We start from the raw sequence: 24,095 nt of genomic DNA, 5'->3' as shown, positions 1-24,095 counted from the left end.
CACAAATTGCATGCAGATGATGAAAATGTAAAATAGATCATTCGAAGGAACGGAATTTAAAACGAAAAAGATAATAAAGAGTATTATATATTTAAAATACTAATTGGAAATTTTAATTTATATGTTACTTTTTTAAGATATAATAATGATTAATAAAAAACAATTATTAAAGTCTACAAAGTTTACAAAATTTTATATGTTCCCAATTCATGATTACTCATTTGAAAATTATCTAAAGTATGTGACTAATGACAGATACTAGATCAATTATTAACTATTAAAAGAATCTATATTTATTAATGACACAGACTACACAAACGAAATGTGTAAACAATATCTCAACATATAGTAATTTGAGTTTCTCCCAATACTTACACAAATATATTACATTTAAAACTAATCGGCCGATTAGATTTTTGTATATATCAACATTATGTAAGAGGATGTTTGTAAGGCATTTATGAAAAATAAATTCACAAAAGAATACGTTAAGATACAAGTGACAGAATATATAGATGAGCTAAATGATTATTACGAGTTATTAAGTTCTACAGTTACACCATCAACCCAAGAATCAGAAGAGGTGTAAATAGGAGAATGGAAAAACAGGATGATTTCGTATATTTTTACGGAATTAATTACAAAAAAATGGAAAACTTAACCATCGATATCATAAATACGATAGCTTATCTTGCTCATCCCAGATATGCGATTTTTAGGCGATTTCGCATTAGAATATGCTCAATTATTTATAAATTCTGGAGCAGATGCAATTAACCTATCTAAAAATTAGCTATATACTGTAGACTTACACTGGTAGGTTTAAATAAAATCGGTGGATTTGTCTAACAACTTACTCTAAGTTGATGCACTTAAGTAGTTAAATTTACTTTTTAGTTCTTCAAGAATTAGGAAATTAAGACTAGATCACAATAAACTATGCCCAGATTGTGGGGATGTTTTAAGCGAATTATTATAAAATAATGATACGCTGATTGAGCTTTATATTAGCAACAATAATATTTAACATGGATTAATAAGGATTTTAGAAAGTATAGAAGATCATAAGAATATTTAATTTTTGGATATTTCTAATAACTATATTCAAGATTTTATTGTTGATTCAATTAGAACACTATTTGAAAAATCTGTCGTATTTTAAGTTCTAAGATGTTATGATTAAAATATCTCTTAAGTTGGAAATTAAATGATTTTAGATATGGGTGAAAAATACAGAAAAAGTGTTAACGTAGTACGCAATTAATCATTGAAGGTTTTTAAAACATTATAACAACGCCGAGATTATGAAAGAGATTTATTTTACTCATTTAATACCATGAAAGGGGGGAAATGGTATATAATCAGTGAAAAATGGTTGATTAAATGGCGAAATTTCATTGCTGGAGGAGTAGTGCCAGGATAAATCGACAATTATGTATTGAATTTATAATCAATGCCAGTTGTTGACTACAGAGGTGTGAAACACGATGCATGGAAAGCTATTTTAGACATATATGGCGGAGGACCAGAAATTTGTCGAGAGGAAATAAATATATGATCCTAATTTGTAAAGATGAATTATTTTATTATATATAATATAGTATATTATATAATTAGGTAATTTCATTCCAAATTTTATTAATGAGAGCAAAAGTGTAAAAGGCTTCCAGTACATAAAAAGTGTTAATTAAATAAGTTCGTTAATAGTAAGTTTGTACTAATAATACTAATATTGTTAAATAAAAGGGAGATAGTATCATAGAAAAGAATTAAAAATACCATAATATGAAAAATCCAGAGCAAGGCTCTATTTTAGACTTATTATAACAAAAAATTATTTGTGAACAAACTAAATAACGTAAAAGCCATGTTAAGCAGTAAAAAGTAGAGAAAATTAATTTATCAGAAGATGATTTTGAGGAATAGGAAGTTATTGTTTAGAGGGTTAGAACTTCTGGTATTCAATCACCGAAAAAATAGCTTTCTGCAAGCAAAAAACTATATTCATCCCCTAAAAAATATCAACCAATTGACTATCCTCAGAAACATCTTATTTAAAAACAGGTCCATAAAATTTAAAAGGTCAACTCTCCAGATTTAGATATTTTCAAAGGTAATTTAATTGATAATCAAATCCCCCCTTTTAGTATCAAACAAATCAAAGAAAATCTTGAGAATCCCCTTCCAGTTGATGATTCGCTATCTTAAATATGCGTATAGCAAAACTATTCTTATGAGGATGAAGAATCTGAATTACACAAAGTGCAGCACCAGCTTCATAAGATGTCAAAAATAGTCAGAAATATGTCAAACTCTGCTCAAAAAGATAAGTAACTGAAACCGTTAATCGTTTAAATGCAGGGTGATATTGCAGTTGCAGAATAGTATATTATAAAACGCTCAAAATCAGGGAAGAAATAATTTCCACGTAAAAAAACACCATTCATCGAAAGAAATCCGAAAAGTCCAAGATAAAATAAATATTTAACGGAAGGTTAAAGTTTTGAAAATATTGATTCAGGAACTCTCCAAGATGTGATCAAGAAGGCACTTTTAGAGCTTTTGATGGATCAGTAGAGCTCACAACTTATTAAATCAAAATTAGCGTCGTTGGTTGAACAAAAATCACCTTAAAAGCAATAAATTAATAATAATGAATCATTATCTCTGTCTGTAGTGTAATAAAATGTTTAATCCGGTCACAATAATTCGGCTCTGATTTAAAAAGATACTTAAGAAGAATAAGATTAATTTAACTAATCAGAGAAGGTTAAAAGGACTATAGTTAAAATAACACCTAAAAATAAGATTGAAGTTTAACAAGCGGTAGTGGTGAAGTCTAGCAAAGTACAATCAGAAAACGAAGATGAGGATTAAAATTATGATAATTTATCGATTAATACTCCTAAAAAATCCCAAAAAATATGTAAAGATGATTTTTAAGTTAAATAACAAGTAATTAATTAGTAGAATAAAAATCAACACGAATCTAATAAGGTATCTGAATAAATTATTTAAGTTAACAGATAATAAAAACAATCTACTTAGAAAATTGATTTATCAACAAATTCATCGCCAATACGACCTGCAACTATGCCAGAAACTTTACACTCAGCGGATGAGTCTGATGTACCTTTTAATACAGAGTTTAAAAAATCATATTATATTAAAACTGAATAGAAGGCAGATTATGATTAATTATAGGAAATATAAGATAATAAATATTCTCCAAATCGAATTGTAAAGGAAAAATCAATATCCACTTCTATAAGATCTGATGATATATTGGTTCATAAATCAGATGACGCTTTAAATGATTTCATTAATACTAAATAGGATGATTTTGTTAGACAATCTAATATTACTAAGTAGCAGTAGCCATAATAAACGAAGCAATACATAATACAGTAAGAAAATAAAATAAATTATCCTGATGATCCCAGTTCAGGATTTGAAACAGATAATTTTGTATTTAAAGAAGATACCAAGCCTAAAGAGATAAATCCACCAATAAACTCAACAAATGAATTTATGGATGACGATTCGATGGATTTTGGGCCTAATACGACATTAATACCATTACAACCATTAAATATTAATTAGACTACAAAACCAATAATCAAATTTGATGATGACTCTGATGAATTAAAATAGTCTAAAACTAGCTAGATAGATAATAATTAAAATTAATTGATTAGTTCTGCTTTTGATTCGCGTCCTGAAATTGATACTAATGTTACTATATCATTGAAGATAGTTAAATAAGAATCTTCCTATAATGACAACTTCGATGACCTAGACAACTTTGACTAGGTGGAACCCAAGCAGGAAGAGAAGAAGGATACCGATCTAGACAACTTCGACGACCTAGACAACTTTGACTAGGTGGAACCCAAGCAGGAAGAGAAGAAGGATACCGATCTAGACAACTTCGATAACTTCGACGATCTAGACAACTTTGACTAGGTGGAACCCAAGCAGGAAGAGAAGAAGGATACCGATCTAGACAACTTCGACGACCTAGACAACTTTGACTAGGTGGAACCCAAGCAGGAAGAGAAGAAGGATACCGATCTAGACAACTTCGACGACCTAGACAACTTTGACTAGGTGGAACCCAAGCAGGAAGAGAAGAAGGATACCAATCTAGACAACTTCGACGACCTAGACAACTTTGACTAGGTGGAACCCAAGCAGGAAGAGAAGAAGGATACCGATCTAGACAACTTCGACAACTTCGACGACCTAGACAACTTTGACTAGGTGGAACCCAAGCAGGAAGAGAAGAAGGATACCGATCTAGACAACTTCGACGACCTAGACAACTTTGACTAGGTGGAACCCAAGCAGGAAGAGAAGAAGGATACCGATCTAGACAACTTCGACGACCTAGACAACTTTGACTAGGTGGAACCCAAGCAGGAAGAGAAGAAGGATACCGATCTAGACAACTTCGACGACCTAGACAACTTTGACTAGGTGGAACCCAAGCAGGAAGAGAAGAAGGATACCGATCTAGACAACTTTGACTAGGTGGAACCCAAGCAGGAAGAGAAGAAGGATACCGATCTAGACAACTTCGACAACTTCGACGACCTAGACAACTTTGACTAGGTGGAACCCAAGCAGGAAGAGAAGAAGGATACCGATCTAGACAACTTCGACGACCTAGACAACTTTGACTAGGTGGAACCCAAGCAGGAAGAGAAGAAGGATACCGATCTAGACAACTTCGACGACCTAGACAACTTTGACTAGGTGGAACCCAAGCAGGAAGAGAAGAAGGATACCGATCTAGACAACTTCGACAACTTCGACGACCTAGACAACTTTGACTAGGTGGAACCCAAGCAGGAAGAGAAGAAGGATACCGATCTAGACAACTTCGACGACCTAGACAACTTTGACTAGGTGGAACCCAAGCAGGAAGAGAAGAAGGATACCGATCTAGACAACTTCGACGACCTAGACAACTTTGACTAGGTGGAACCCAAGCAGGAAGAGAAGAAGGATACCGATCTAGACAACTTCGACGACCTAGACAACTTTGACTAGGTGGAACCCAAGCAGGAAGAGAAGAAGGATACCGATCTAGACAACTTCGATAACTTCGACGATCTAGACAACTTTGACTAGGTGGAACCCAAGCAGGAAGAGAAGAAGGATGCAGATTTCTATGAAGAAAATGAATTAGAAGAATTTGGATTCTAGTAAGAATCAACAACACTTATTCAAGATCCTGACAGTAATCATGATATTAATTCATCCATCTAAAAATAGCTTTAGAATGAAAGGAATAATTTATAAATAGATTAGTAAGCATATTCATAAACTCCAGGAAAAGCATTTTATGTACCTAAATCTCTTTAAATCTCTAAAAATATTCACAATATAATTTAGTTCCTAATTGATCCTATGAATAATGACTCATAATTAAGTAATTTTAATAATTTTGAAATCGATTTCATTTTATTTACATCAAGAAAGCTAAATTATTAGTATTACTGTGGAGGATCAAAAAGATATTTAGTCTCATATAATGAAATACGCGATGATGTTGAAATGGCAGATTTTTATAATACTAGATTTGAACCTGAAATGGATGAAAGCCAGCTTTTTTAAGAAATTTAAAGTGCTGAAAATTAAAAACAATGGATTTTTACTGCAATGAAAAGCTCGATTTGCAGTATTGAGAAAGCTGCCGATTATTAAGTAAGTCAAGATAAGATTTTGGGTGATATAAGTAGTATGGTAATAGAAGACATGATTAAGGAGGTTGTGAGAGATGTTTTGCTGTGAGTGATAAAGCGATTAAAATTATTTGTAGAATACTAATTAATATTTATTATATAATATGCTAAATAATTTTAGTTTTATTGAAAATTAATGATCTTTTAAACAAATTTTGAATGCTGGTATAAATGATAAATACAAATGTGATATTTCAGAAAGTATGATTGTTATGAAATTATTTAGATAGAAAGTTAGTTATATTTTTGCGGCATACATCAAATTTTTAGTATTAAAGATAATTTTGCTAAAAATAACATATATTTATATATGGTTATTATATAATAATACTACTATCTATAAAGATCACTCTAAATAGACTATTTGATCCCTATAACTAAAAACTAGGATGTGCCAAAATTAGAGATTAGAAGAAATGAACTATATTATAATTTGTTCAATAGAATATTATTTATGTTATTTTAAGTTGAGAAAGTCATATTTCTAATAAATATATCAAAAAATTAAAAGAAATCGTATGTTAATAAGAAAATATGATATATTTTAAACAAATTAAAGTATATTGCGTACCGATATTGTAAGAAATATTAGCAACCCTCTCAAGTACGTAAAAAATACACCTATTTTATGAATGAATTACGAAGATTTATTCTTTATCTTTTACAACTACTATAAACATTGCTTACTTATATCGATAACAATATTTATCACATCAGATTCGTTGGGTCAAAATGGGCGGCATGCCGCTTAAAAGTTTTCTAGAAATACTATGCTGCTTGCTTATAGTTGATAGGTTTCGTGTCTAGCAACTCACTATAGACATCTGCTAGACGTTTCATGAATTTATCTTAATTCTAAATAAGTTTCTTTTCACGCGCTTCTAAGTAGAGTGAAGCAGCGTGTGATTTAGTTTATACAATAAAGTCGAAACTAAACATAACCTCCATAAAGGCAAGGAAGTAGTTATCATCCTTCACACTATTTTTAGGATGGAACGGCATTATCGCGATGAAATGGTTACTACAGGTAGTATAGTATTTAATGTAGTGTGATTTAATCCTTCTTTTTGAAAATAAGTACTAACCAGTTGAAAATTTACTTAATCATAGATTAGTAGATATTATACTCATACCTTAAAAATAGACAGTTTATATGTACTTGATACTATAAAATTGATTAAAATTTAATTATTACTTGATTTATCTTTTATCGCAGAGATTGATTAATTGGACTCTTTTAATCTCTAGAAAAGTATATGACCTATGAATAATATTCATACATTCCCTTAACCTTACAACCCCATGTAGTCTCCATGTTTTTATCTTAAAGATAAGTATATTATTGGAATAATTAAGCTAAATATTACTCACTATTATCATTATATCATTCACTATATATCACGAAGACTAGGAAATACTATACATTTTTTCATAAAAAACTTAATAGAGGCTTTATTTAAATTAAGTATATGCACTTCATAATTATTTATTATAATACTTATTACTACTTAAATTGAATTATATTACATTACTAAAGTAAATATTCTCTAGAATTAGTATATAGTCATTTATTAATATAAATTTCGTATAAAATATATTATTATATCAAAGTTAAACTATATTGTTTTAATTATTTTTCTAATTTTCATTCCATTGCTCAAATGGCTAATACTCGTGTTACTTGCAGAGGTCACTCCACCTATCGTACTAAATCCAACAGATGGGCCATCATCAAGACTGTTACTGGTTATTCTACTCTTAACATCACTAAATAGCATAAGCGTTTAGTATGCCAGGAAACTGGTGAAATGCTTAACGGTATTGCTCTTAACAACAAAAATTTAGTTACCAAGAACAAGCGTACTGTTTCTCGCGCTTATGGTGGTGTTCTTTCCATGAAAGCATGCCGCTCTAAAATCCTCAAGGCCTTCCTCTGTGAAGAATCTCGTGCTGCTAAGGCCACCATTGCTGCTACTGCCGCCAAGAAATAAAAGCGTACCAAGTGATTTAATGATTGATGTCGAGAATATGCCCACACAGCAGCGGCGACGTATTAAAGTCTGTGCGAAATTGGGAGAAATCGATAGAAAGTTAAAAAAAATCAATTCAGACTTCTATTCTCTATAATAATTATGCTATATATTCATCATCATGTGTATTCTATTTAATTCTTTTTACTCTATCTTTAATTTCAACACCAATTAAATCCCTTGCGGATGAATCACATTCCATAATTTATATTTTAGGTTTTTTATTTTTGTTAATCTAACAATTAACTGCAGTTGCAGCCCTGCTAAATACTATCAAAGGTATTTATTTTTCACGATTTAAGTTTATACTATTCATACACTATTCTATATCTTATTAAGTTATCTCTCGCTTCTTATCAGTCATAAACTTCTTGATTTCCGCTTTATCTTTTTCACATATTTCTAACTTCAATTCATCCAAGACATTATTTATGAAATACTCTGCTGACTACCTCTTAACCCCTTAAATACTCATAAACAACTTTTTTACGTTTTGCTCACGACCAAATTTTTACATTAAATCTATATCAGACAAAAGTTTATTTTTAGTCTAAGAAGGATTATACTTGATGATAATTTCAGCTAGAATATTGGCTTGTTTGGCACGTTTTTGAGAGTTTGTGGGCATTTATAACCGTATTTTTGAGGATGCAAATATGTTGAGCGTTCGTATTAAAATATTATGTCAGCTTAAATATATAAATATTTTAACATTTTTAAGATTGTTCGATTATTCATATTATATAAATATAATTAAACAATAGATTAAAAGAATATATTATTATAACTAAAACAGTTTAATTTAAGATTTAGGAATCGTGAAACCGTTATTTTGTATATTAATTATATTATGTCTTCACTAATAGATTTTACAAAATGAACCTGCGCCAAATTTAGTTTTGTGAAACATCTTAGCCTATCTATGAGGTTTCTTATTCTAAAAGTTATAATAACATATCTACGAATCCTAGAGATAATCCATTACCAGGTAGGCCCGTACGAGTGAAACAATTAAATGGGTGTCAAGTCTAGATACCAGAGAATAAAGGGCAACCAGGAGTTTCAATCGTTGGCGGTGTAGCTTACCATATTGGTAATAAAGCTAAACGACCAGCGTCATCAACTTTGACCCTAGGGTCTAAAAGAGGTCGTGCAAAAACATAAATGGGGGAAGTTGCAAATGCATTCTAAGAATAAATACTAAGATGTGAATAAGGTAAAAAGACTAAAGAGGAGGTTGAACTAATTAAGATGATGTAACGGTTAGAGAAATAATGTGGAATCAACAAATGCGAAAGTCATGAAGTTGAAATTGAAGCATAATAGAAGTTTGAAATATAAAAAACTATTTAAAAAGAAGAAATTGAAAAGAGTAGAATGAATCGAAGAAATTCGTCTAATATAGATAGAAGAGATAGTATTAAATAAGAAAGTTAAAACATTAATAAATTGATGCAATAAATTTAAAGCTCTAATGATGCTTATTACAAACCATACGAAAGCCCTATCAAAAGTGTTGAAAGCAAAATTAGGCCAGATTCAGCTTCTCTATTTCATAAAATTGACCATAACTCCAGAGCCGAAATTGATAATACAACTTTTAATTACGAATCCTAATATATCAATAATAGTTATAACAATAATTATAATTCCTAAAAAGAACATAAAAATCAGAATCGTCAAATTAGTAATGAATAGTTTATATATTAAAATGCAAAAACACCTCCTTAATACCCGCAACATAATTATGAATCTATGTCACAGATAGGATCTCCTAGCTCTTTGTATAGATATGGTAAGCAAACACCAAAAACTAATGCCAGTATAATAACAGAAATGTCAGGCATGCCAACAAAATAAATTGTACTAAGTCCACATTAAGAAACACAAAAATCGGTTATATATTAAAATACAGATTTGATTCGGTCAACGTTTGACGAGGTTTCAGAATCCCCATGCTTCATAACTTTAAATTAAAAAAAATTATTTTCTTCGCAACGTGTTTCAGAAACGTCAAGCAGACGTCGAAGTACAGTTGTAGAACCATTTTCTTGCTACCAGTGATTAATTTCAGAGTCGTTCACTTCAGTTTCCCAACAAATCCAAGTTCAGCATCAACAACACTAGCTCCATAACCATTACAATAACCATTTTTAATAGTCTCTGAGATGACCTACATGTCCAATTGCTATCCAAGAACCTCCAGAATTACCCTACTCTCCTGAAAATCACGCTCTGCCTCACCACTACACACGCTATCTCTATTCCACCTGTAGCAATCCACACTCTTCGCACTGATACCGCTCAACCACCCAGATTTAATGACCGCCTCTCTTGCACTTTAAAGACCAGGTACTTCAAAAACACTAGAAAAATCACCATTCTCGCTTCCAGAAGATGCTGGAAGTAAGTGAAGTGAAAGTTTCAAAAACACACCGATCAGACCTAAATTGTTTACACGTAACGCCTAGTAACCAGGGAACGTACACGAAATGGTACAAGCCATATTTTATCTTTATGGGTTGTTATTGGCATTCTGACCACTCAAAAATTCAATCAAACTAGCAACCGATAAAGGATCAAGAACGCTTTGCGTCTACTTTTTGCTGTTAATATTAAAATCTGAAAGGCCCCCAATGGCTTTTTGAAGCTTTTGCTTATTTATTGTTTGGGAAAGTGAAATTTAAGACGTATCCTCTTCGATATTTTGCTGCAAAGCGTTACTCGCAGATTACATTATTGAGGAAACATAATTTGCTGAAATTTTGTTATAGAGCTTGTTGAAATCGGATTATCGTTTTCTGGAATGCTAAATTGTTCCATAAATAGAGCGAAAAACTGAATTCAAAATGAAAAGTCGTCTAGTCGAGGAAAATGAAGCTAGCGGCGTTTGGGGGTTCAACTATGATGAGCTAGTGTTATAAATTATTTCTGACGCATGTGAAAAAAGCTCTGAAGTTGAAAGCACGTTCGGTTGAAGTTCAAAAAGGCATTGACCAATAGATTTTTGGCGCTAGTCGAAAGTAGAAGAATATATACCGAGTGGCTGTGAAATTACGCAGATGAGGTATTCATAGAGCTCTGGGATATTTGAATAATATTTTGCTAAATATCGATGTAAAGCTGGATGGACTTATTTGGATACGTAAATCAGTTAGTAATTAATATAGGATACTTACTTCAAAACAATTTCACGAACATGTCGTATACTTGCCACTGAATTATTAGATGGTGGTTGACCTGGCTCTGGAATATTGTGTCTATTGTTGATAACATCAGCGGTGTTTGGGATTGAACATAAACCGAATCTAGCTATTGAATGTAGAAATTGATAAATATCAAATTGCTACAAAACTTTATAAATATTACTATATGATGGTACATTACTTAGTTAGTTTACTACTAGTTTTTGTTTTAATATTGAACTTTAAAGATCTAAAGGGCCAATATCTTTAAATTTTCTTTTAACATTATTAAGATCGATATTGCTTTATTCAAAACCGAGTAAATTATAATCAATGGACTGAAGTATATTTTAAGATGCTTTACTAATTAACTATGCTCTTCCTGAATATTAGAAAGATTTAGTATAACTACTTTAAAACTTATTTTTCATTATTTCAGTAGCTTCACTTTGAAGATTCTTATTAATCTATCCAGGAAATCTTCCTGAATTTTACTAGCTGATTGGAGTTTAATTTTATGTCACTAAAGATTATGTTCTTCCATCTGATGCTAGCTTCATAGAAACATATGCTGCATGGTTTTATTCTATGCCTTCTAAACTACCTTTCATTTCTGTATTGCTCAATTAATTGAACAAACTTTAAATTTAATCATTTCTTTATTTATTATAAACATCACACTCTTAAGTCATAATACCTCTTCTTTTCTATTATATTTTATCGTAAAAATCAATAAACTCCATCATATTCTCATCGTTCCAGTAACTATGTAATACTGGTTAAATATCTGTAAAAATATCACCATACTAAACATCTACTTTCGATATTAATTCTAATTATTATATCTACTAACAAATTGGATTAGCAAACCCATAAAATCTTGGTGCTGGAAGTCTTTTAACAGTTTTTTCCTCATTTTTTATCTTAGCTGCTAAAATTTTATCTACGGACTTCAGCTCCTTAGTCATTCCTAAAAGTCTAATTAAAGTTTATCTAATTAAGCATATAACTCTACTTCCAGCAAAGCAGCGAGCATTTGACATGAGAAATGTTTAAGGTGGTTAAGAAAGGGAAATCCCCGATAGAGAGATAAGAAGTTATGATGAAATATTTAAAATCTTTAAATAAACCTATCCAGAGCCAATGAAATTATTCGATAAATTTTAAGATGTTATTAAAAGATGTAATAATTAAATAATATTGATCAATAGAGATGTTAACTAATGCGTTGCCTTTTAATCTTATGGTGGATCTTCTAATGCAACTAGACAAGTCTAAGCTTCTTAAATAAAAATAGCAGCTAATGAATCAATAATATTAGATATTACTAGCGATTTTTCAACAACTGATGTAATTGTAGTTTCTCCTGCATCATAATAACCTAAAATCAATGCTAGAATTGCTTGTATCCCAGATTTAGGTTATTTAAGAGCGTTATCAAAACACTCTGGAGTTATAATAGACATATTACCTTACTGAATTTATAATAACTAGGATTGTGTGAAATCAAAAATAAAAGAAAACGCTTGATGAAAAGTTGATATATATTAGGCAGACTAATCTCCAGGTAAAAATGTTTCCGATAATTCATGTGCTGCATTTTCAAGATCTTCAAATATGTATGGCAATGGCTCAGAAGATTTCGACCAGTCTAAGGATTCAGAGATTTATGGTTTTGGTGGCATTTTGAGACTAATATAGATTGCAGTTGTATATATATTATAATTATATATTTATTCTATTTAAAATGTTTCAGAATGGTAATATAAAGAAGATCTTACTTTATAATTTTAAGGGAGTGCGGCACCTAGAAGTTAATCTTTCACCATCAGTTAATTTTTTATTAGCACCAAATGGTCATGGAAAAAGTTCAATTCTTTAAGGTATAGCTTTATGTTTAGGGTCATAATCGACTGACTTAAATGGCCTACTGTTCGAAGATCAAGATAAAGGATATGCATAAATAGAAATATTTAACTCGCCTAATTCTCATACAATAAAAGTGTAAGTTTTATCAGATAATTCTAGAATTTATTTTATTGATGGAGCAAAAGCAACAGTATAAAGTATTAAAAAATTAGTATCGCAACTTAATATCGTGATAGATAATCCATTTGTATCTATGATGTAACATTCTGCTCAAAGAATTATGGAAGTTAATGCTTTTGAAAGATTGTAATATATTACGTCGCTATGTAATAAATCAGAAGCATTTAACGTGGATGTATCTGATATTTTAATAAGATTAGATGAATTCTCCACTATTTATCAAAAATTTATTGGATAGCGAAATTTATATATTAAGTCAGCTAAAGATTTTTAAATTTTTGAAGAGTTAGAGCATGGGAAAAGAATAATTTTTTAATTGGAAAAATATGTTGCACTGCAAAAACTTTATGATACAATATTTTAGAAGAATTAAGCTGATACTTAATTAATAGAAAGCATAAAATAGAAATAACTTATATTAGATTGTGTAGCTTAGTTAAATAGAGATGTTGATTTATTAAATAAAGAATTATTGAAGCTTGATTCTGAAAAATCTAAATAATTTCATGATTTTAAGAGAAAATATGAGTAGCAATCATAATAAAAAATTGTTCTTAGATAATATTTAATTGATTTGAAATCGTTAAAAAAGGAACAATAAAAAATTTCATAGTTATAAAATCAATCAAATTTCGATTAAAAATAAAGTCTTGAAACTTAGTTAAATGTTATTAAAAACTAGAAATTTGATCTTTTATCATAAATGGACGAAATGTCCTAAAAATTAATAAAACTTCGTACAAATGATAACACAGATAATTCGCTCCTAAATAACATATCGGAAAGTTTTCTGAATATTAAAAAATAAAGAGCATCTCTATAATATTAATTGAAATAATATGCATCTAGTTGTAAAAATTCGTAATGGTTTGATTACTGTAGCTAAGTTTAGTAATAACTAACTGGATAGTTTATGATATTTCCTGTATTGTCTCATATTGCTGTTAATTAGTTATCCATTATACCTTAAACAGATGCTAGACTCATTATTTAGATAATTTTAGGTAACGATATTAATACTGTTATTACATCTTCTTTCGATATTAACACAAATTTATCTTAAAAATTTGCTGATTTTTAGTCAAAAGGTGGAGCTACTAATGTATCAACACTACCTTCTTAATATTTTGGGCTATCATATAAATAAGCTTTTGAATTAGCAAAAAAAGAATAAATTGTAAATGAACAATCTGTTAAGTTAAAGGCATTAAAGTAACACTAAATGATATGCTGTCTTGATATATTAATTGGAAATTATATAGTTATTAATTAGTTTGCAAGTAAGTTTAAGTCAGTATATTACATAAAACACGAAGAAGCATAATCTGAGCAATTTTTATAAAAAGAAATTGATTATATATTTGAGAATAATAATCATGTTAGCGCAATTTATGCAAAAAATAAGTTATATAAAGTTTTAAAATACAACAATTAGTATAATGGTAAACAAGTGTAATAAATTTAGCCGAAACAATATAGTTAAACTTCTTCATATTTACAAATTTCTACTGAACAAAGTTATCTTCATGAAATAATCATTTAGGAATAATTTAATGATATATAGTAATAATATGATTCTAAATAATCTTAATTAAATAATGCAAAAGAACTATTTTAGGCAAAAGAACTATAAATCAAAAAGATGAAAAACAATGTTGATATGATAAAAAGTTAAGTTTAGTAGATAGATACTGAAATTGAAAATAAATAGCGTGAAATAGGATCAATACGAACTGTAACATAAGAAGAGATTCACCACTGCAATTCATAGATATAAAAAATATAGGAGAAAAATTCCGTATGTTTATTAAAAATTTGTTAAATTGCTAAAGAGAGTATGATTATGTAAGTTGATTGTTCAGATATTATGATATAATGGTCAAATATTGAAAATAAAATTGAGCAATTAAAAATTACAATAGAAGATAAGTAATTATCGTGTAAAAGTATTAAAAATTAAATTATAGATTAAGAAAATAAAATTTAACTATTATGTGTATCTTATGAGCAATAAATTGAAAATTTAAGCAAGTTTAAAATAAAAATTAAGAAAGAATCTGATTTCTTACCAATATTTAATTAAGAAAAGCACGACTTGTAGGAAGAAACTATTAAAATAATCGAGGAGTCCAATAATATTTAATAAACATTATAGTAGCTTTAGTAAAAATTAAAACTAAAAATTTCTTAACAAAACGTTGATCTTACTTAATTATAAGAAGATATATTAAAAAGCTATCACATGTTATTAAATTTATATAATTATATCTCAAAAGAAGCTCTTAATTTATTTAATTCTTTTGAGGCTTCTATTTAATAGCTTTAGATATTTTTAGGTAGTTTAAACAAATAATTTATGATAAATTTATAATCTTTCTCTGTATCAGGCTCTCTTAAACTAAAAACATGGAAGTCTGGACCAGAACTTGCTAATAATAAGGAATTGCAGGAGTAGAAAAAATTATTAGAAAACAATTAATTTTAGATATTAAATTAATCTATGAATCCGTAAGAAATATCAGAAATATTACAATAGTTTAGTTTTGATGCATAATCCCTATCCGCAATTTTACGACGATTCTCACCAGGTGTTGATGTAGATACAAAATTTTCATCATCTGAGAAATTATCTGCTGCTAGCTTATCTGGAGGCGAGAGAAGTGTTATTTCATTGTGCTTAGCTTGTTGTTTATAAGGTATTCCTATAAGAGTTATAGATGAAATAAATTAAGGAATGGATGAAGAGTTTGAAAAATGTGCACATGAAATGGTTAGAAGTCTGTAAGGATAAGTCATAGTCAGTAGCCCAAAAGTTAACTCACAAATGAACTTTGATAATGTGAATATAATAATCTTATCAAGAAAACCTATTAATGATGATTGATTGTTTCATTTACTATGCATCAATAAAATAAGTTACTTGTAATCTTAAATTTATTTTTTATGTGCTGCAATATTTTATAATAATTTATTAATAAAAGGGGAATATTTTTGTCTCAATAATAACAATTCTTATTTTTGTTTTACACTATTTATTAATTTTAAATGTTAATTATTTAATTCTTCATACCGTTATTATTATACGTGTATGTTTAAATTTACTGTCTTGTTTAAATTTTTTAATTGAGCCTCCATAATTAAATGTTTTTCATATTTGTTTAATATTTACTAAAATCCATTTGTAGGTAGTGGTGGATGAACATCGGTTTTTACTTTATTAATTTATAACTTTATTTAATGTACCTGTGTGTTTAATGTTAAAATTATATTTTGTAATTGTTCACACGATTTACAGCAATTTAAGCTATTATTTTTATACACTTATAATGTAATATAATTTTTAACTATAGCAGTTTATTTTATCTATAGTGTTTAAGTGGAATTTTTAATAATCGATATCTTTTATTTCAAGCAATCTACGAATTTTTATTTTAATTAGTCCATAATTAAAATTTATAAACTCTATTACAATTAATATATATTAAATTTAGTATTAAATTTAATGTAAGATATAGAATTAGATCCAAATGATTTACTTATAGAAACAACTAAGGATCTTAATTTAGAATCATTTACTAATACATAGAAAGATAAATATGAAGATACTACAAACGATTTTTCAGATACTTATGGTACACCGTAAGTAATATAAATGGAAAACCTTCCATAATCTGCATTTTATAATCCAATATAATCGCCCACAACAAATTTAGTAATAAATACATAACCTTAAAGTTCTAGCGATAATGAAGATAATGATGTTAATTTGTCTTCTTCAAAATTTATAGCGTCTCCATCAGCATTAGAACTAAATAGCCCAATAAATGGACTTTTAACAGCAATAAATTAGACATAACTTAAGACTTTAGAATATGATTAATCTTCAGAACCTTTGGCTGAGTAAACTTTCGAGGCTCAAGTTAACAAACCTCATATCGATGGAGTAATTAATGGTTCTACTACATCGTTACCAGAATAAATCCATGAATCTGATCAAGTTTAATAAATTTGTAGTCAGAAATTACAATAAAAAGATAAGCAGTAATCTTTTTAATCAATAACTAGTGCTGAATTAGATACAATGTTAGATGATATGGAATGTAGAATATCAGAAGCATAGTAAGATATTCAAGAGGTTAATACCTTAACAGATTAATTTAATCATTCTAATTAACTGTAAGATAGTGTATTTCCTAATTTATAATCACTAACAGATAAATAGTTTGACATGACGACTGATTTAGATCTTTAAAGTAAAAAACTAGAGATTGATTTAGAGAATTTTAAATAAACACATGAGCTAGAAAATGATTATGCAATGTAAAACGATGATTTTGCTGAATTTGTAGGTTTAAAAATTACTTAACCAATCGTTAATAATAATGTCACCGATTTTGATAATTTTTCTGATGATGAATAAATAAATGAGGATTTTATCCAATAGAGTATGTTATTGTAGTCACAGTTAGATGATGAACTTAATTACCACATAAAAACACAAGCTAGTGTTAGTGAAATACCATAAATCAATTGCCAAGGCAAAGAAAATAATTTCGATGCTTGGGATGAAGCAAGTACAAGTTTTGTTACAAATACAGTTTAACATGTGCAGAAGAACAACCAAATTAATGAACAGGATTTTTTGTAAAAATATATTTGTTCCCCAGAGAAAGAAGCAGTTGAACCCTTAATTTCTAGCCAAAATAAGCTAAAATTAAAGTTTAAGTGGCCTGCAAATATTCCTTTCAGTAAAAAATTATCACTAGAAATAAAACTTAAGTGATCACTGTCCTATAATAATATTAACATTGAAAGAACATTCAGTATCTACTAATTGCATTCGCTCTAGCCAATTAACTAATGTATCAGATTCCTGAATTTTATGTTAAAATTTTTATGTATATTCTACAATCTCCACTAATAGACACAAAAATGTTTCACCAGCTCGATGATAAGAGCTACCCTCGTCAATTGAGCCCTCTAGAAATGTATTATTACGAGACAATAAATTTGTGAACACGGCCAAAAGTTAAATAAAAATTTCATCAAAATCTCGCAAAATCTCTTCAATTTTTGAGTTCATAATATTACAAACCTATTCTATGTTTTCTGAAGTAACAGCAGATAACAAAAACTAGAAAATATTGTATTTAGGTACATTTTAAATCTCAAAACAGGAGGGGAAGCAAGTAAACAGTTCATAGATTATTGAAATTGATATTTCTTTCATACGGTCAGTTTTTAATTTTAAACGTGTTAGATCACTAATTATTTCATTCTGTACGTAGAAATCCTACCTTAATAAGGCATTCCCACGTTGTAAAAATATATAGATGAGCGTCAGAAAGCTAAAAAGAGTTTTATCATTAGTGTAGAGCGAGAGTATGATTCCATAGTTTGTAACCAGCCATTTTTAGACTAAAATAGAACTCTTTTCAAATTTTTTATCAAATTTTTTGAGTAAATTTCCAAGAAATTATAAAATTTCTTTTCCAAATCTTTCAGTTTCAACTAAATTATTGAGAAGAAATCTTAAAAACTTTTCAATATCAAAATTCAGAAAATCAACTAGGTCAATCATTTCTTTACATACTCTGCGTGCATATTTCTCTGTAGATGAGAAGAGAGAATATGCGTTGTCATATAAAATTTCTAGATTCAAATATGTTTAAAATAGTAGGCTTTTTGTGGGGCCAATATCTATTATTATATTATATATAGTTACTAAAGCATATTAAATTTCTTTAAGATCTGTGCTGTAAAGAGAGCTGTTCAAAGCAAGTTTGAATCCCTCTTATGCATTAAAAATAAGAGAAGTAGGAAGTACTGCAGTAGAATTTAAAATTGCTTTTAAAGAAAGAACTTTAAACGTTGATTTAACATATACTGTTGTTAGAATATTAGCTATATTTTTAACTTATTCTTAACTGAATGAATTAAAAAATCGTGTTTAGTGATTAATATGGCATGCAGAGCTAAATAGGGTTAATGCTGGCTCTAGTTCAGCTGAAGCTGTATTTTCGAGTGTCTCAATAGCATATAGTAAATCTTCAAATGTATGCTATAATATTGGCTAACATTTGAGCTCCTACTCTTCTGACGATTCATCTGGGAGATTTTAAGCAGCTGACAAGTATATAGATCGCATTTTTTCTAGTAATTTCATATCATATAATAATATAATATTAATTTATGTTTAATATTTATTAATTTAGGATGAAACGTCAGCGTAAATAATCTATAATTAACTAAAGTTTAAAGCTCACTGAGCATCACCACTCTTCACATTGTCTAAAAGAGCATTTACATTCTTTTCAAGAGAGTCTACACGATTAGCAATATCGTCAATTGCAGTAACAACACGACCAGTCATATCTTCGTATTGCTTCTTAACATTTTAAAGCAAATCCTGGATATACTTGGCTAATTCTTCTGGATTTTCAGGTTAGGCTGACATTATATAAATTCGGAGTGGGGAATTTAGATGATTAGTAAAATTAATAATAGTATATATTATAGTATATATTGTAATTAAAATTAAATCAGTAACCATTCGTTTTAAGTTTTTCTTCTCTTTCATTCAATTCTTCTTCTTTCGCAATTAACCTAGCTTCCCATATTGCTAAATATTCTTCTTTAGACTATTCATCTTTTTTCACCTCTTGGGGTGATGGATTTACCCCCATTAACACCTGTTCCACCTCCTACAGTTACTTCTCCACGTTAATTGGAGCAGTAGGTGCCGCCGCAGGAGCATTCAATCCCCCCGGCATTCCTAACTATTACATGCGCTATTACATTTCAATAATTTTAGGATATTTTAACAAGTCTATAACTGAAGAACGCTTGGTCTGAGAGTTTTCTAACATCATATCTATAATTTTACGCATTTCCTGAGAATAACAAGATGGAAGAGGAGGTCTTGCTCCTTGACGTACTTTAACTTTAAGAGAGTCCATATTTGAAGCCGCAAAAGGTGGTTACAAAGCAGCCAGCTCATATACTACGCAACCTAGAGACCAAATATCCGCTTTTTCTGAGTATTATTATTTTCCTAAAATTTCAGGAGGCATATATAGAGGAGTGCCAACATTAGTGGCAGCTTATGAATCTTCATTGAGAGAACGGCAAAGACCAAAATCGCCTAGCTTAATTGAACCATCTTTAGCCAAAAATACATTACCTGGTTTTATATCACGGTGGATTACTTTTTGCTTATATGCAGTTTAACATATATCAACATGACAGTACTTTAATGCATTGCATAGTTACACTAAGACAGACCAAATTTTATCCTCAGATATATATTTTCTTTCAGATTTATGGCGTTTAATATAACGCGCAAGATCTCCATTTTCACAATATTCCATAATAATAAATATTTTTTGTTTAGCTTTGTCAACATACCTATCTACATAACGGACAATATTTTAATTGTTTAGTTCCTTCAGAGTATTAACCTCGTGTACAAGAAGTTTTTTCTCTTTATCTTGCATTTTCGTATAATCTATTTCCTTACATGCATAAGTTAATGAATTGGTACGTGATTACACTTTATGTACTTTTCCAAATGAACCAGAGCCTATAGAAGCCAAGAAGATATAATCTTTTGTCACATCTTTTTCAGTCATATTTTAAATTTGGAGTGGCTTAAATTTTGATAATTATTAGTTTTTAATAACTAATATTATATTAAATCAGTTTTGTTATATTTTCGATAATATAATAAAAAATTAGAATTTATAAATATCACTCTTGTGCCTATTGCTCATTAATAATAGGATACTCTTTCTTTAATACAATCTCAAATGTATCTTTAAGCTCAATTTACTTTATATAGTCATTAGCTTCAATAGATTTTTAAACTGATTAACTTAGCTATCCAATTACTTATACATAACTAGCAAATAAATCTTCTTATTTTCCTAGACTGCTCTAAATGACTTCAACCACATTTTATGAATAATTAATTAATATTCCTTTAATTTTTTCTGTCATATTTAAAAATACTCCACTAACTTTATCTGTATAATCGCTCAACATTTAAGATAAATTTTACTACAATTTTAGAGTTACAATTTCATTGCTTTCCTCACAAAATACTTAGCTAGTGAATGTTTTTGGCATTTTTTCAAAAGAACTTTAAATTAGTAGCAAATATTTATCAACCGTGATACCATCAACTGGAATAGCTGATTCTACAGTTTTGATAAAGACATCAGCATCCATTTGCACTAATTAAGCATCAAATGATTTTTACTATTTTGCAGGGATTAGTTTAGATTTCTCAATCTGGTAAGGATAAAATGTTTTAAGATTCATTTAGTTTGATAAAAATAATACCATAATTTAATGACACTTAACTTTCAAGTTAAATTACTATTTGGCAACGACTGTCATTTATTTAATGAGACTTGCACAGTAAAGTGTGATAAGCTAATTAAAATTTTCAATTTTTATATCCCTAAAGTTAAAAATAGGTTATTTTGAAGGTGGTTTAACCTTTTTATCTGCCGATATTTCTTATTCTTCTGGAACTTCATATCCTAAATATAGTTAAATAATCTAGTTACAATTTAAGATGACACCTTATGGTAACTTTTTGTTAATCTATAATATATTTTCAGATTTTTACTTAAAATTAGTAGCAATATCACTATAAAGTTTTTAGAATGACTCTAATGATGTAGATGTAATCTAGTTTAAGGTTAAAAGCTAATCTGAAATAATAACATCTTCACCTCTCTAATCTTTATGTACAGATGTAAAATATGTCAACATTGTGTTGTATTCGACAACGACTTTTTAAAATAATGATGAAAATTATGAATCTACATCAGATTATAGAGAACTAATATCATTGGCTTATTAGGCATTCATGATTATTTAAATTGTTAAAAACATTTATTCAAAAATATGAATTTCATTATCTAAATTAATTTTTGACATCTTAAATTCTTTAACTAAATCTAATAGTTCTTAATTATTTACAAAGAATTTAAGGGAATCGATAAATTCAACTGGTGTGCATACTAATTTTTCTGCTTTTTTAGGAGGGGGTCGTTTTTTTGGATCCATTGTAGCCAATTCTGCTTCTTTATCTTTTTCAAATTATATCTTTTTCATATTATTATTGATATTATTTAAATGACAATAACTTTCCATCAATTTTTCACCTAGCTGTATAATATTTTTAATTTCCCAATGAAAGATTATATTCCTTTTTTCATCTAAATCATAAAGATCACAAATTATATCTTCAAAAACTGGATTTTCAACTATTAATCGATTAAATTACTAAAATTACCATGATACTCCTACATTTTTAGAAGAATATTTTAAATATAAATCTGATAAAAAGTTCTAAAATAAATTCCAGTGACCTAAAAAGTTAAAGTTAAATTAATGCAAGATAGCTTACCCATTTAACTGAGCCTTAATAATTTCATCTAAATCAGTAATAAGTTTAGCTTCACTGTGAATATTTTTAATCTAATCATAACTATATTAATCATAATTAAATCCTACTTATATATGATCAACTAAATATACTTTAGCTAGATTAGCTTATAAAAGTTAATTTAACGAACCAAAACTATTTACGATGATTTTATCAAAAGCAGTTATGTTCAGATTAATCTCCAATTCAGTATTTTTTAGCGCTCTTTCATTTTATAACCCTATAAGAAACTGATCTAGATCTTCTAAAACTTTAATATCACAAGGAATATTATTTATAATCAAGTACTATTCACAAAAATCTGGAATTACCTCTCTGAAATTATCATTAAAACTGTATATTTAGACAGCCAATTGCTCTGCCATTTCATTTACCTAGAAATCTTTCTTTAATTAAGAAATGATACCTAAATACCGCGTGACATTTTTTTATGGCATATCTTCAATTATTTCATCCTTCTAAATCTCAGATTAATTCTAGTTTGCTTCTTCTAAAACTTTCTCTTATGATTTCACCTCAATATTTTATTCTTATTTCAGTTATTTTAGCTATAAAAATTACATAAACTCGATGAAAAGAATGAGTTCGTCCAAATTTTCAACGATATCCTCAATTGACTTGTACTCAGATCTATCTTCTACCCATTCTTCGATGACTTCGATTTCTGTTTTCTTCTTTTCGTTGACTTTCTCAGTTTTTTGAAATTTAAAATTGCTCTATTATACCTTCTTAGCGATATTTGAATAGGCCCCTGAAAATTTATCTAGGTAACAGTAAATTGACCTCTAGCTTTGTAGCTCCTTTACGATCAAAAGCTCCTTTTGAATATCCTCCTTCATCAGCTCAATAAGCTCTGAATTTTTCAGTTTCTAGAGGGTGTCGCTGCTGTAGAGCGACAAAATCTCGTTTTTGACAGGAAATTCTTCGATTTGGACCCGTTTTTCGCAAAACTCCTTCACGATCGCAAATATCGCATGGTCACCTTCCTAGAAGCGGCTCATATGCATGATTCTGTCAAACTCAAACTGCTGGTCCTGCAGGTAGTTCTCCAGTTCGATCGTGCTCAAACTGTCCATTTTGTACTCTTTTTGGCGCTCTAGCGCCGCAATTTAGCGCGTACGGTCTTCCATATTTTGCTTGCACAGGTTCACCTGCTCCTTTGCCTGGCTCCCAAGCCAGTTAATGCGCTGCTCCTCTAGAGACTGATGCTTCAAAAATTGTGGTTCCGGCAGTTTAGGGAGCGGCTACTGGGCCGTTTTGAATGCCGTGAAGTCTGCGGGTGCAGTCCCGTAGACTGCCAGTTTCGCGAAAAGTTGTGAGGCCGGTGAAAGCTACGATAGCATAATTTGCGGTAATTTTATATATAATATTATATATAATAATATATAAAATTTACTAAAAAGGAGTGGGAATGAAAAATGCGCCGTTCAAGCCTACAGGATTAGCAATCTAGAGTTTGATTCTTTGTATCAGTTATAGCAAGATTAAATAGATTTATTTATGATTACTTATGTTAGCTTTTGCTTTTCATGTGTTTTTCATTTAAATATTCGACTTATCTGAGTGTGTTACAATTAGGTGTATTTTATGAAAAATATAAGCCATATTGCTATAAATTTTG

General features: G+C 29.2%; 13 protein-coding genes across 13 annotated transcripts; 6 read left to right on the top strand and 7 right to left on the bottom strand. All coding sequences in view use genetic code 6, as the record gives it.

The window, feature by feature from the left end:
- Positions 1-10: 10 nt before the first annotated feature.
- SS50377_26920 (DUSP domain-containing protein) lies at positions 11-1,558 on the top strand (the record flags this gene model as incomplete). The annotated part of the gene is made up of 1 exon (XM_067910720.1): positions 11-1,558. The coding sequence occupies one exon, from the start codon at positions 11-13 to the stop codon at positions 1,556-1,558; it is 1,548 nt and encodes a 515-aa protein (XP_067761407.1).
- Positions 1,559-1,641: 83 nt separating this feature from the next.
- SS50377_26919 (uncharacterized protein) lies at positions 1,642-5,799 on the top strand (the record flags this gene model as incomplete). The annotated part of the gene is made up of 1 exon (XM_067910719.1): positions 1,642-5,799. One exon carries the CDS (start codon positions 1,642-1,644, stop codon positions 5,797-5,799), a length of 4,158 nt encoding a protein of 1,385 aa, XP_067761406.1.
- Positions 5,800-6,458: 659 nt separating this feature from the next.
- Positions 6,459-6,752, bottom strand: SS50377_26918 (uncharacterized protein; the record flags this gene model as incomplete). The annotated part of the gene is made up of 1 exon (XM_067910718.1): positions 6,459-6,752. The coding sequence occupies one exon, from the start codon at positions 6,750-6,752 to the stop codon at positions 6,459-6,461; it is 294 nt and encodes a 97-aa protein (XP_067761405.1).
- A 659-nt stretch (positions 6,753-7,411) lies between these two features.
- SS50377_26917 (Ribosomal protein L34) lies at positions 7,412-7,756 on the top strand (the record flags this gene model as incomplete). Its single annotated transcript, XM_067910717.1, has 1 exon — positions 7,412-7,756. The coding sequence occupies one exon, from the start codon at positions 7,412-7,414 to the stop codon at positions 7,754-7,756; it is 345 nt and encodes a 114-aa protein (XP_067761404.1).
- A 100-nt stretch (positions 7,757-7,856) lies between these two features.
- On the bottom strand, positions 7,857-8,408 carry SS50377_26916 (uncharacterized protein; the record flags this gene model as incomplete). Its single annotated transcript, XM_067910716.1, has 1 exon — positions 7,857-8,408. One exon carries the CDS (start codon positions 8,406-8,408, stop codon positions 7,857-7,859), a length of 552 nt encoding a protein of 183 aa, XP_067761403.1.
- Positions 8,409-8,656: 248 nt separating this feature from the next.
- Positions 8,657-9,844, top strand: SS50377_26915 (uncharacterized protein; the record flags this gene model as incomplete). Its single annotated transcript, XM_067910715.1, has 1 exon — positions 8,657-9,844. One exon carries the CDS (start codon positions 8,657-8,659, stop codon positions 9,842-9,844), a length of 1,188 nt encoding a protein of 395 aa, XP_067761402.1.
- Positions 9,845-9,860: 16 nt separating this feature from the next.
- Positions 9,861-12,650, bottom strand: SS50377_26914 (uncharacterized protein; the record flags this gene model as incomplete). The annotated part of the gene is made up of 1 exon (XM_067910714.1): positions 9,861-12,650. The coding sequence occupies one exon, from the start codon at positions 12,648-12,650 to the stop codon at positions 9,861-9,863; it is 2,790 nt and encodes a 929-aa protein (XP_067761401.1).
- Positions 12,651-12,712: 62 nt separating this feature from the next.
- On the top strand, positions 12,713-15,898 carry SS50377_26913 (RecF/RecN/SMC N terminal domain-containing protein; the record flags this gene model as incomplete). The annotated part of the gene is made up of 1 exon (XM_067910713.1): positions 12,713-15,898. One exon carries the CDS (start codon positions 12,713-12,715, stop codon positions 15,896-15,898), a length of 3,186 nt encoding a protein of 1,061 aa, XP_067761400.1.
- Positions 15,899-16,516: 618 nt separating this feature from the next.
- On the top strand, positions 16,517-17,797 carry SS50377_26912 (uncharacterized protein; the record flags this gene model as incomplete). Its single annotated transcript, XM_067910712.1, has 1 exon — positions 16,517-17,797. One exon carries the CDS (start codon positions 16,517-16,519, stop codon positions 17,795-17,797), a length of 1,281 nt encoding a protein of 426 aa, XP_067761399.1.
- Positions 17,798-19,162, bottom strand: SS50377_26911 (uncharacterized protein; the record flags this gene model as incomplete). Its single annotated transcript, XM_067910711.1, has 1 exon — positions 17,798-19,162. The coding sequence occupies one exon, from the start codon at positions 19,160-19,162 to the stop codon at positions 17,798-17,800; it is 1,365 nt and encodes a 454-aa protein (XP_067761398.1).
- Positions 19,163-19,276: 114 nt separating this feature from the next.
- SS50377_26910 (Heat shock factor binding protein 1) lies at positions 19,277-19,471 on the bottom strand (the record flags this gene model as incomplete). Its single annotated transcript, XM_067910710.1, has 1 exon — positions 19,277-19,471. The coding sequence occupies one exon, from the start codon at positions 19,469-19,471 to the stop codon at positions 19,277-19,279; it is 195 nt and encodes a 64-aa protein (XP_067761397.1).
- An 85-nt stretch (positions 19,472-19,556) lies between these two features.
- Positions 19,557-20,645, bottom strand: SS50377_26909 (Kinase, NEK; the record flags this gene model as incomplete). The annotated part of the gene is made up of 1 exon (XM_067910709.1): positions 19,557-20,645. One exon carries the CDS (start codon positions 20,643-20,645, stop codon positions 19,557-19,559), a length of 1,089 nt encoding a protein of 362 aa, XP_067761396.1.
- Positions 20,646-20,763: 118 nt separating this feature from the next.
- Positions 20,764-23,817, bottom strand: SS50377_26908 (uncharacterized protein; the record flags this gene model as incomplete). Its single annotated transcript, XM_067910708.1, has 1 exon — positions 20,764-23,817. The coding sequence occupies one exon, from the start codon at positions 23,815-23,817 to the stop codon at positions 20,764-20,766; it is 3,054 nt and encodes a 1,017-aa protein (XP_067761395.1).
- Between the last annotated feature and the right edge of the window lie 278 nt (positions 23,818-24,095).

This window comes from Spironucleus salmonicida, chromosome 7 (genome assembly GCF_000497125.1).
Source record: "Spironucleus salmonicida strain ATCC 50377 chromosome 7, whole genome shotgun sequence".
In the NCBI taxonomy this organism is placed as follows: Eukaryota; Fornicata; order Diplomonadida; family Hexamitidae; genus Spironucleus; species Spironucleus salmonicida.
Note: the sequence above shows the minus strand (reverse complement) of the source record. Positions and strands in the feature narration are given on the sequence as shown.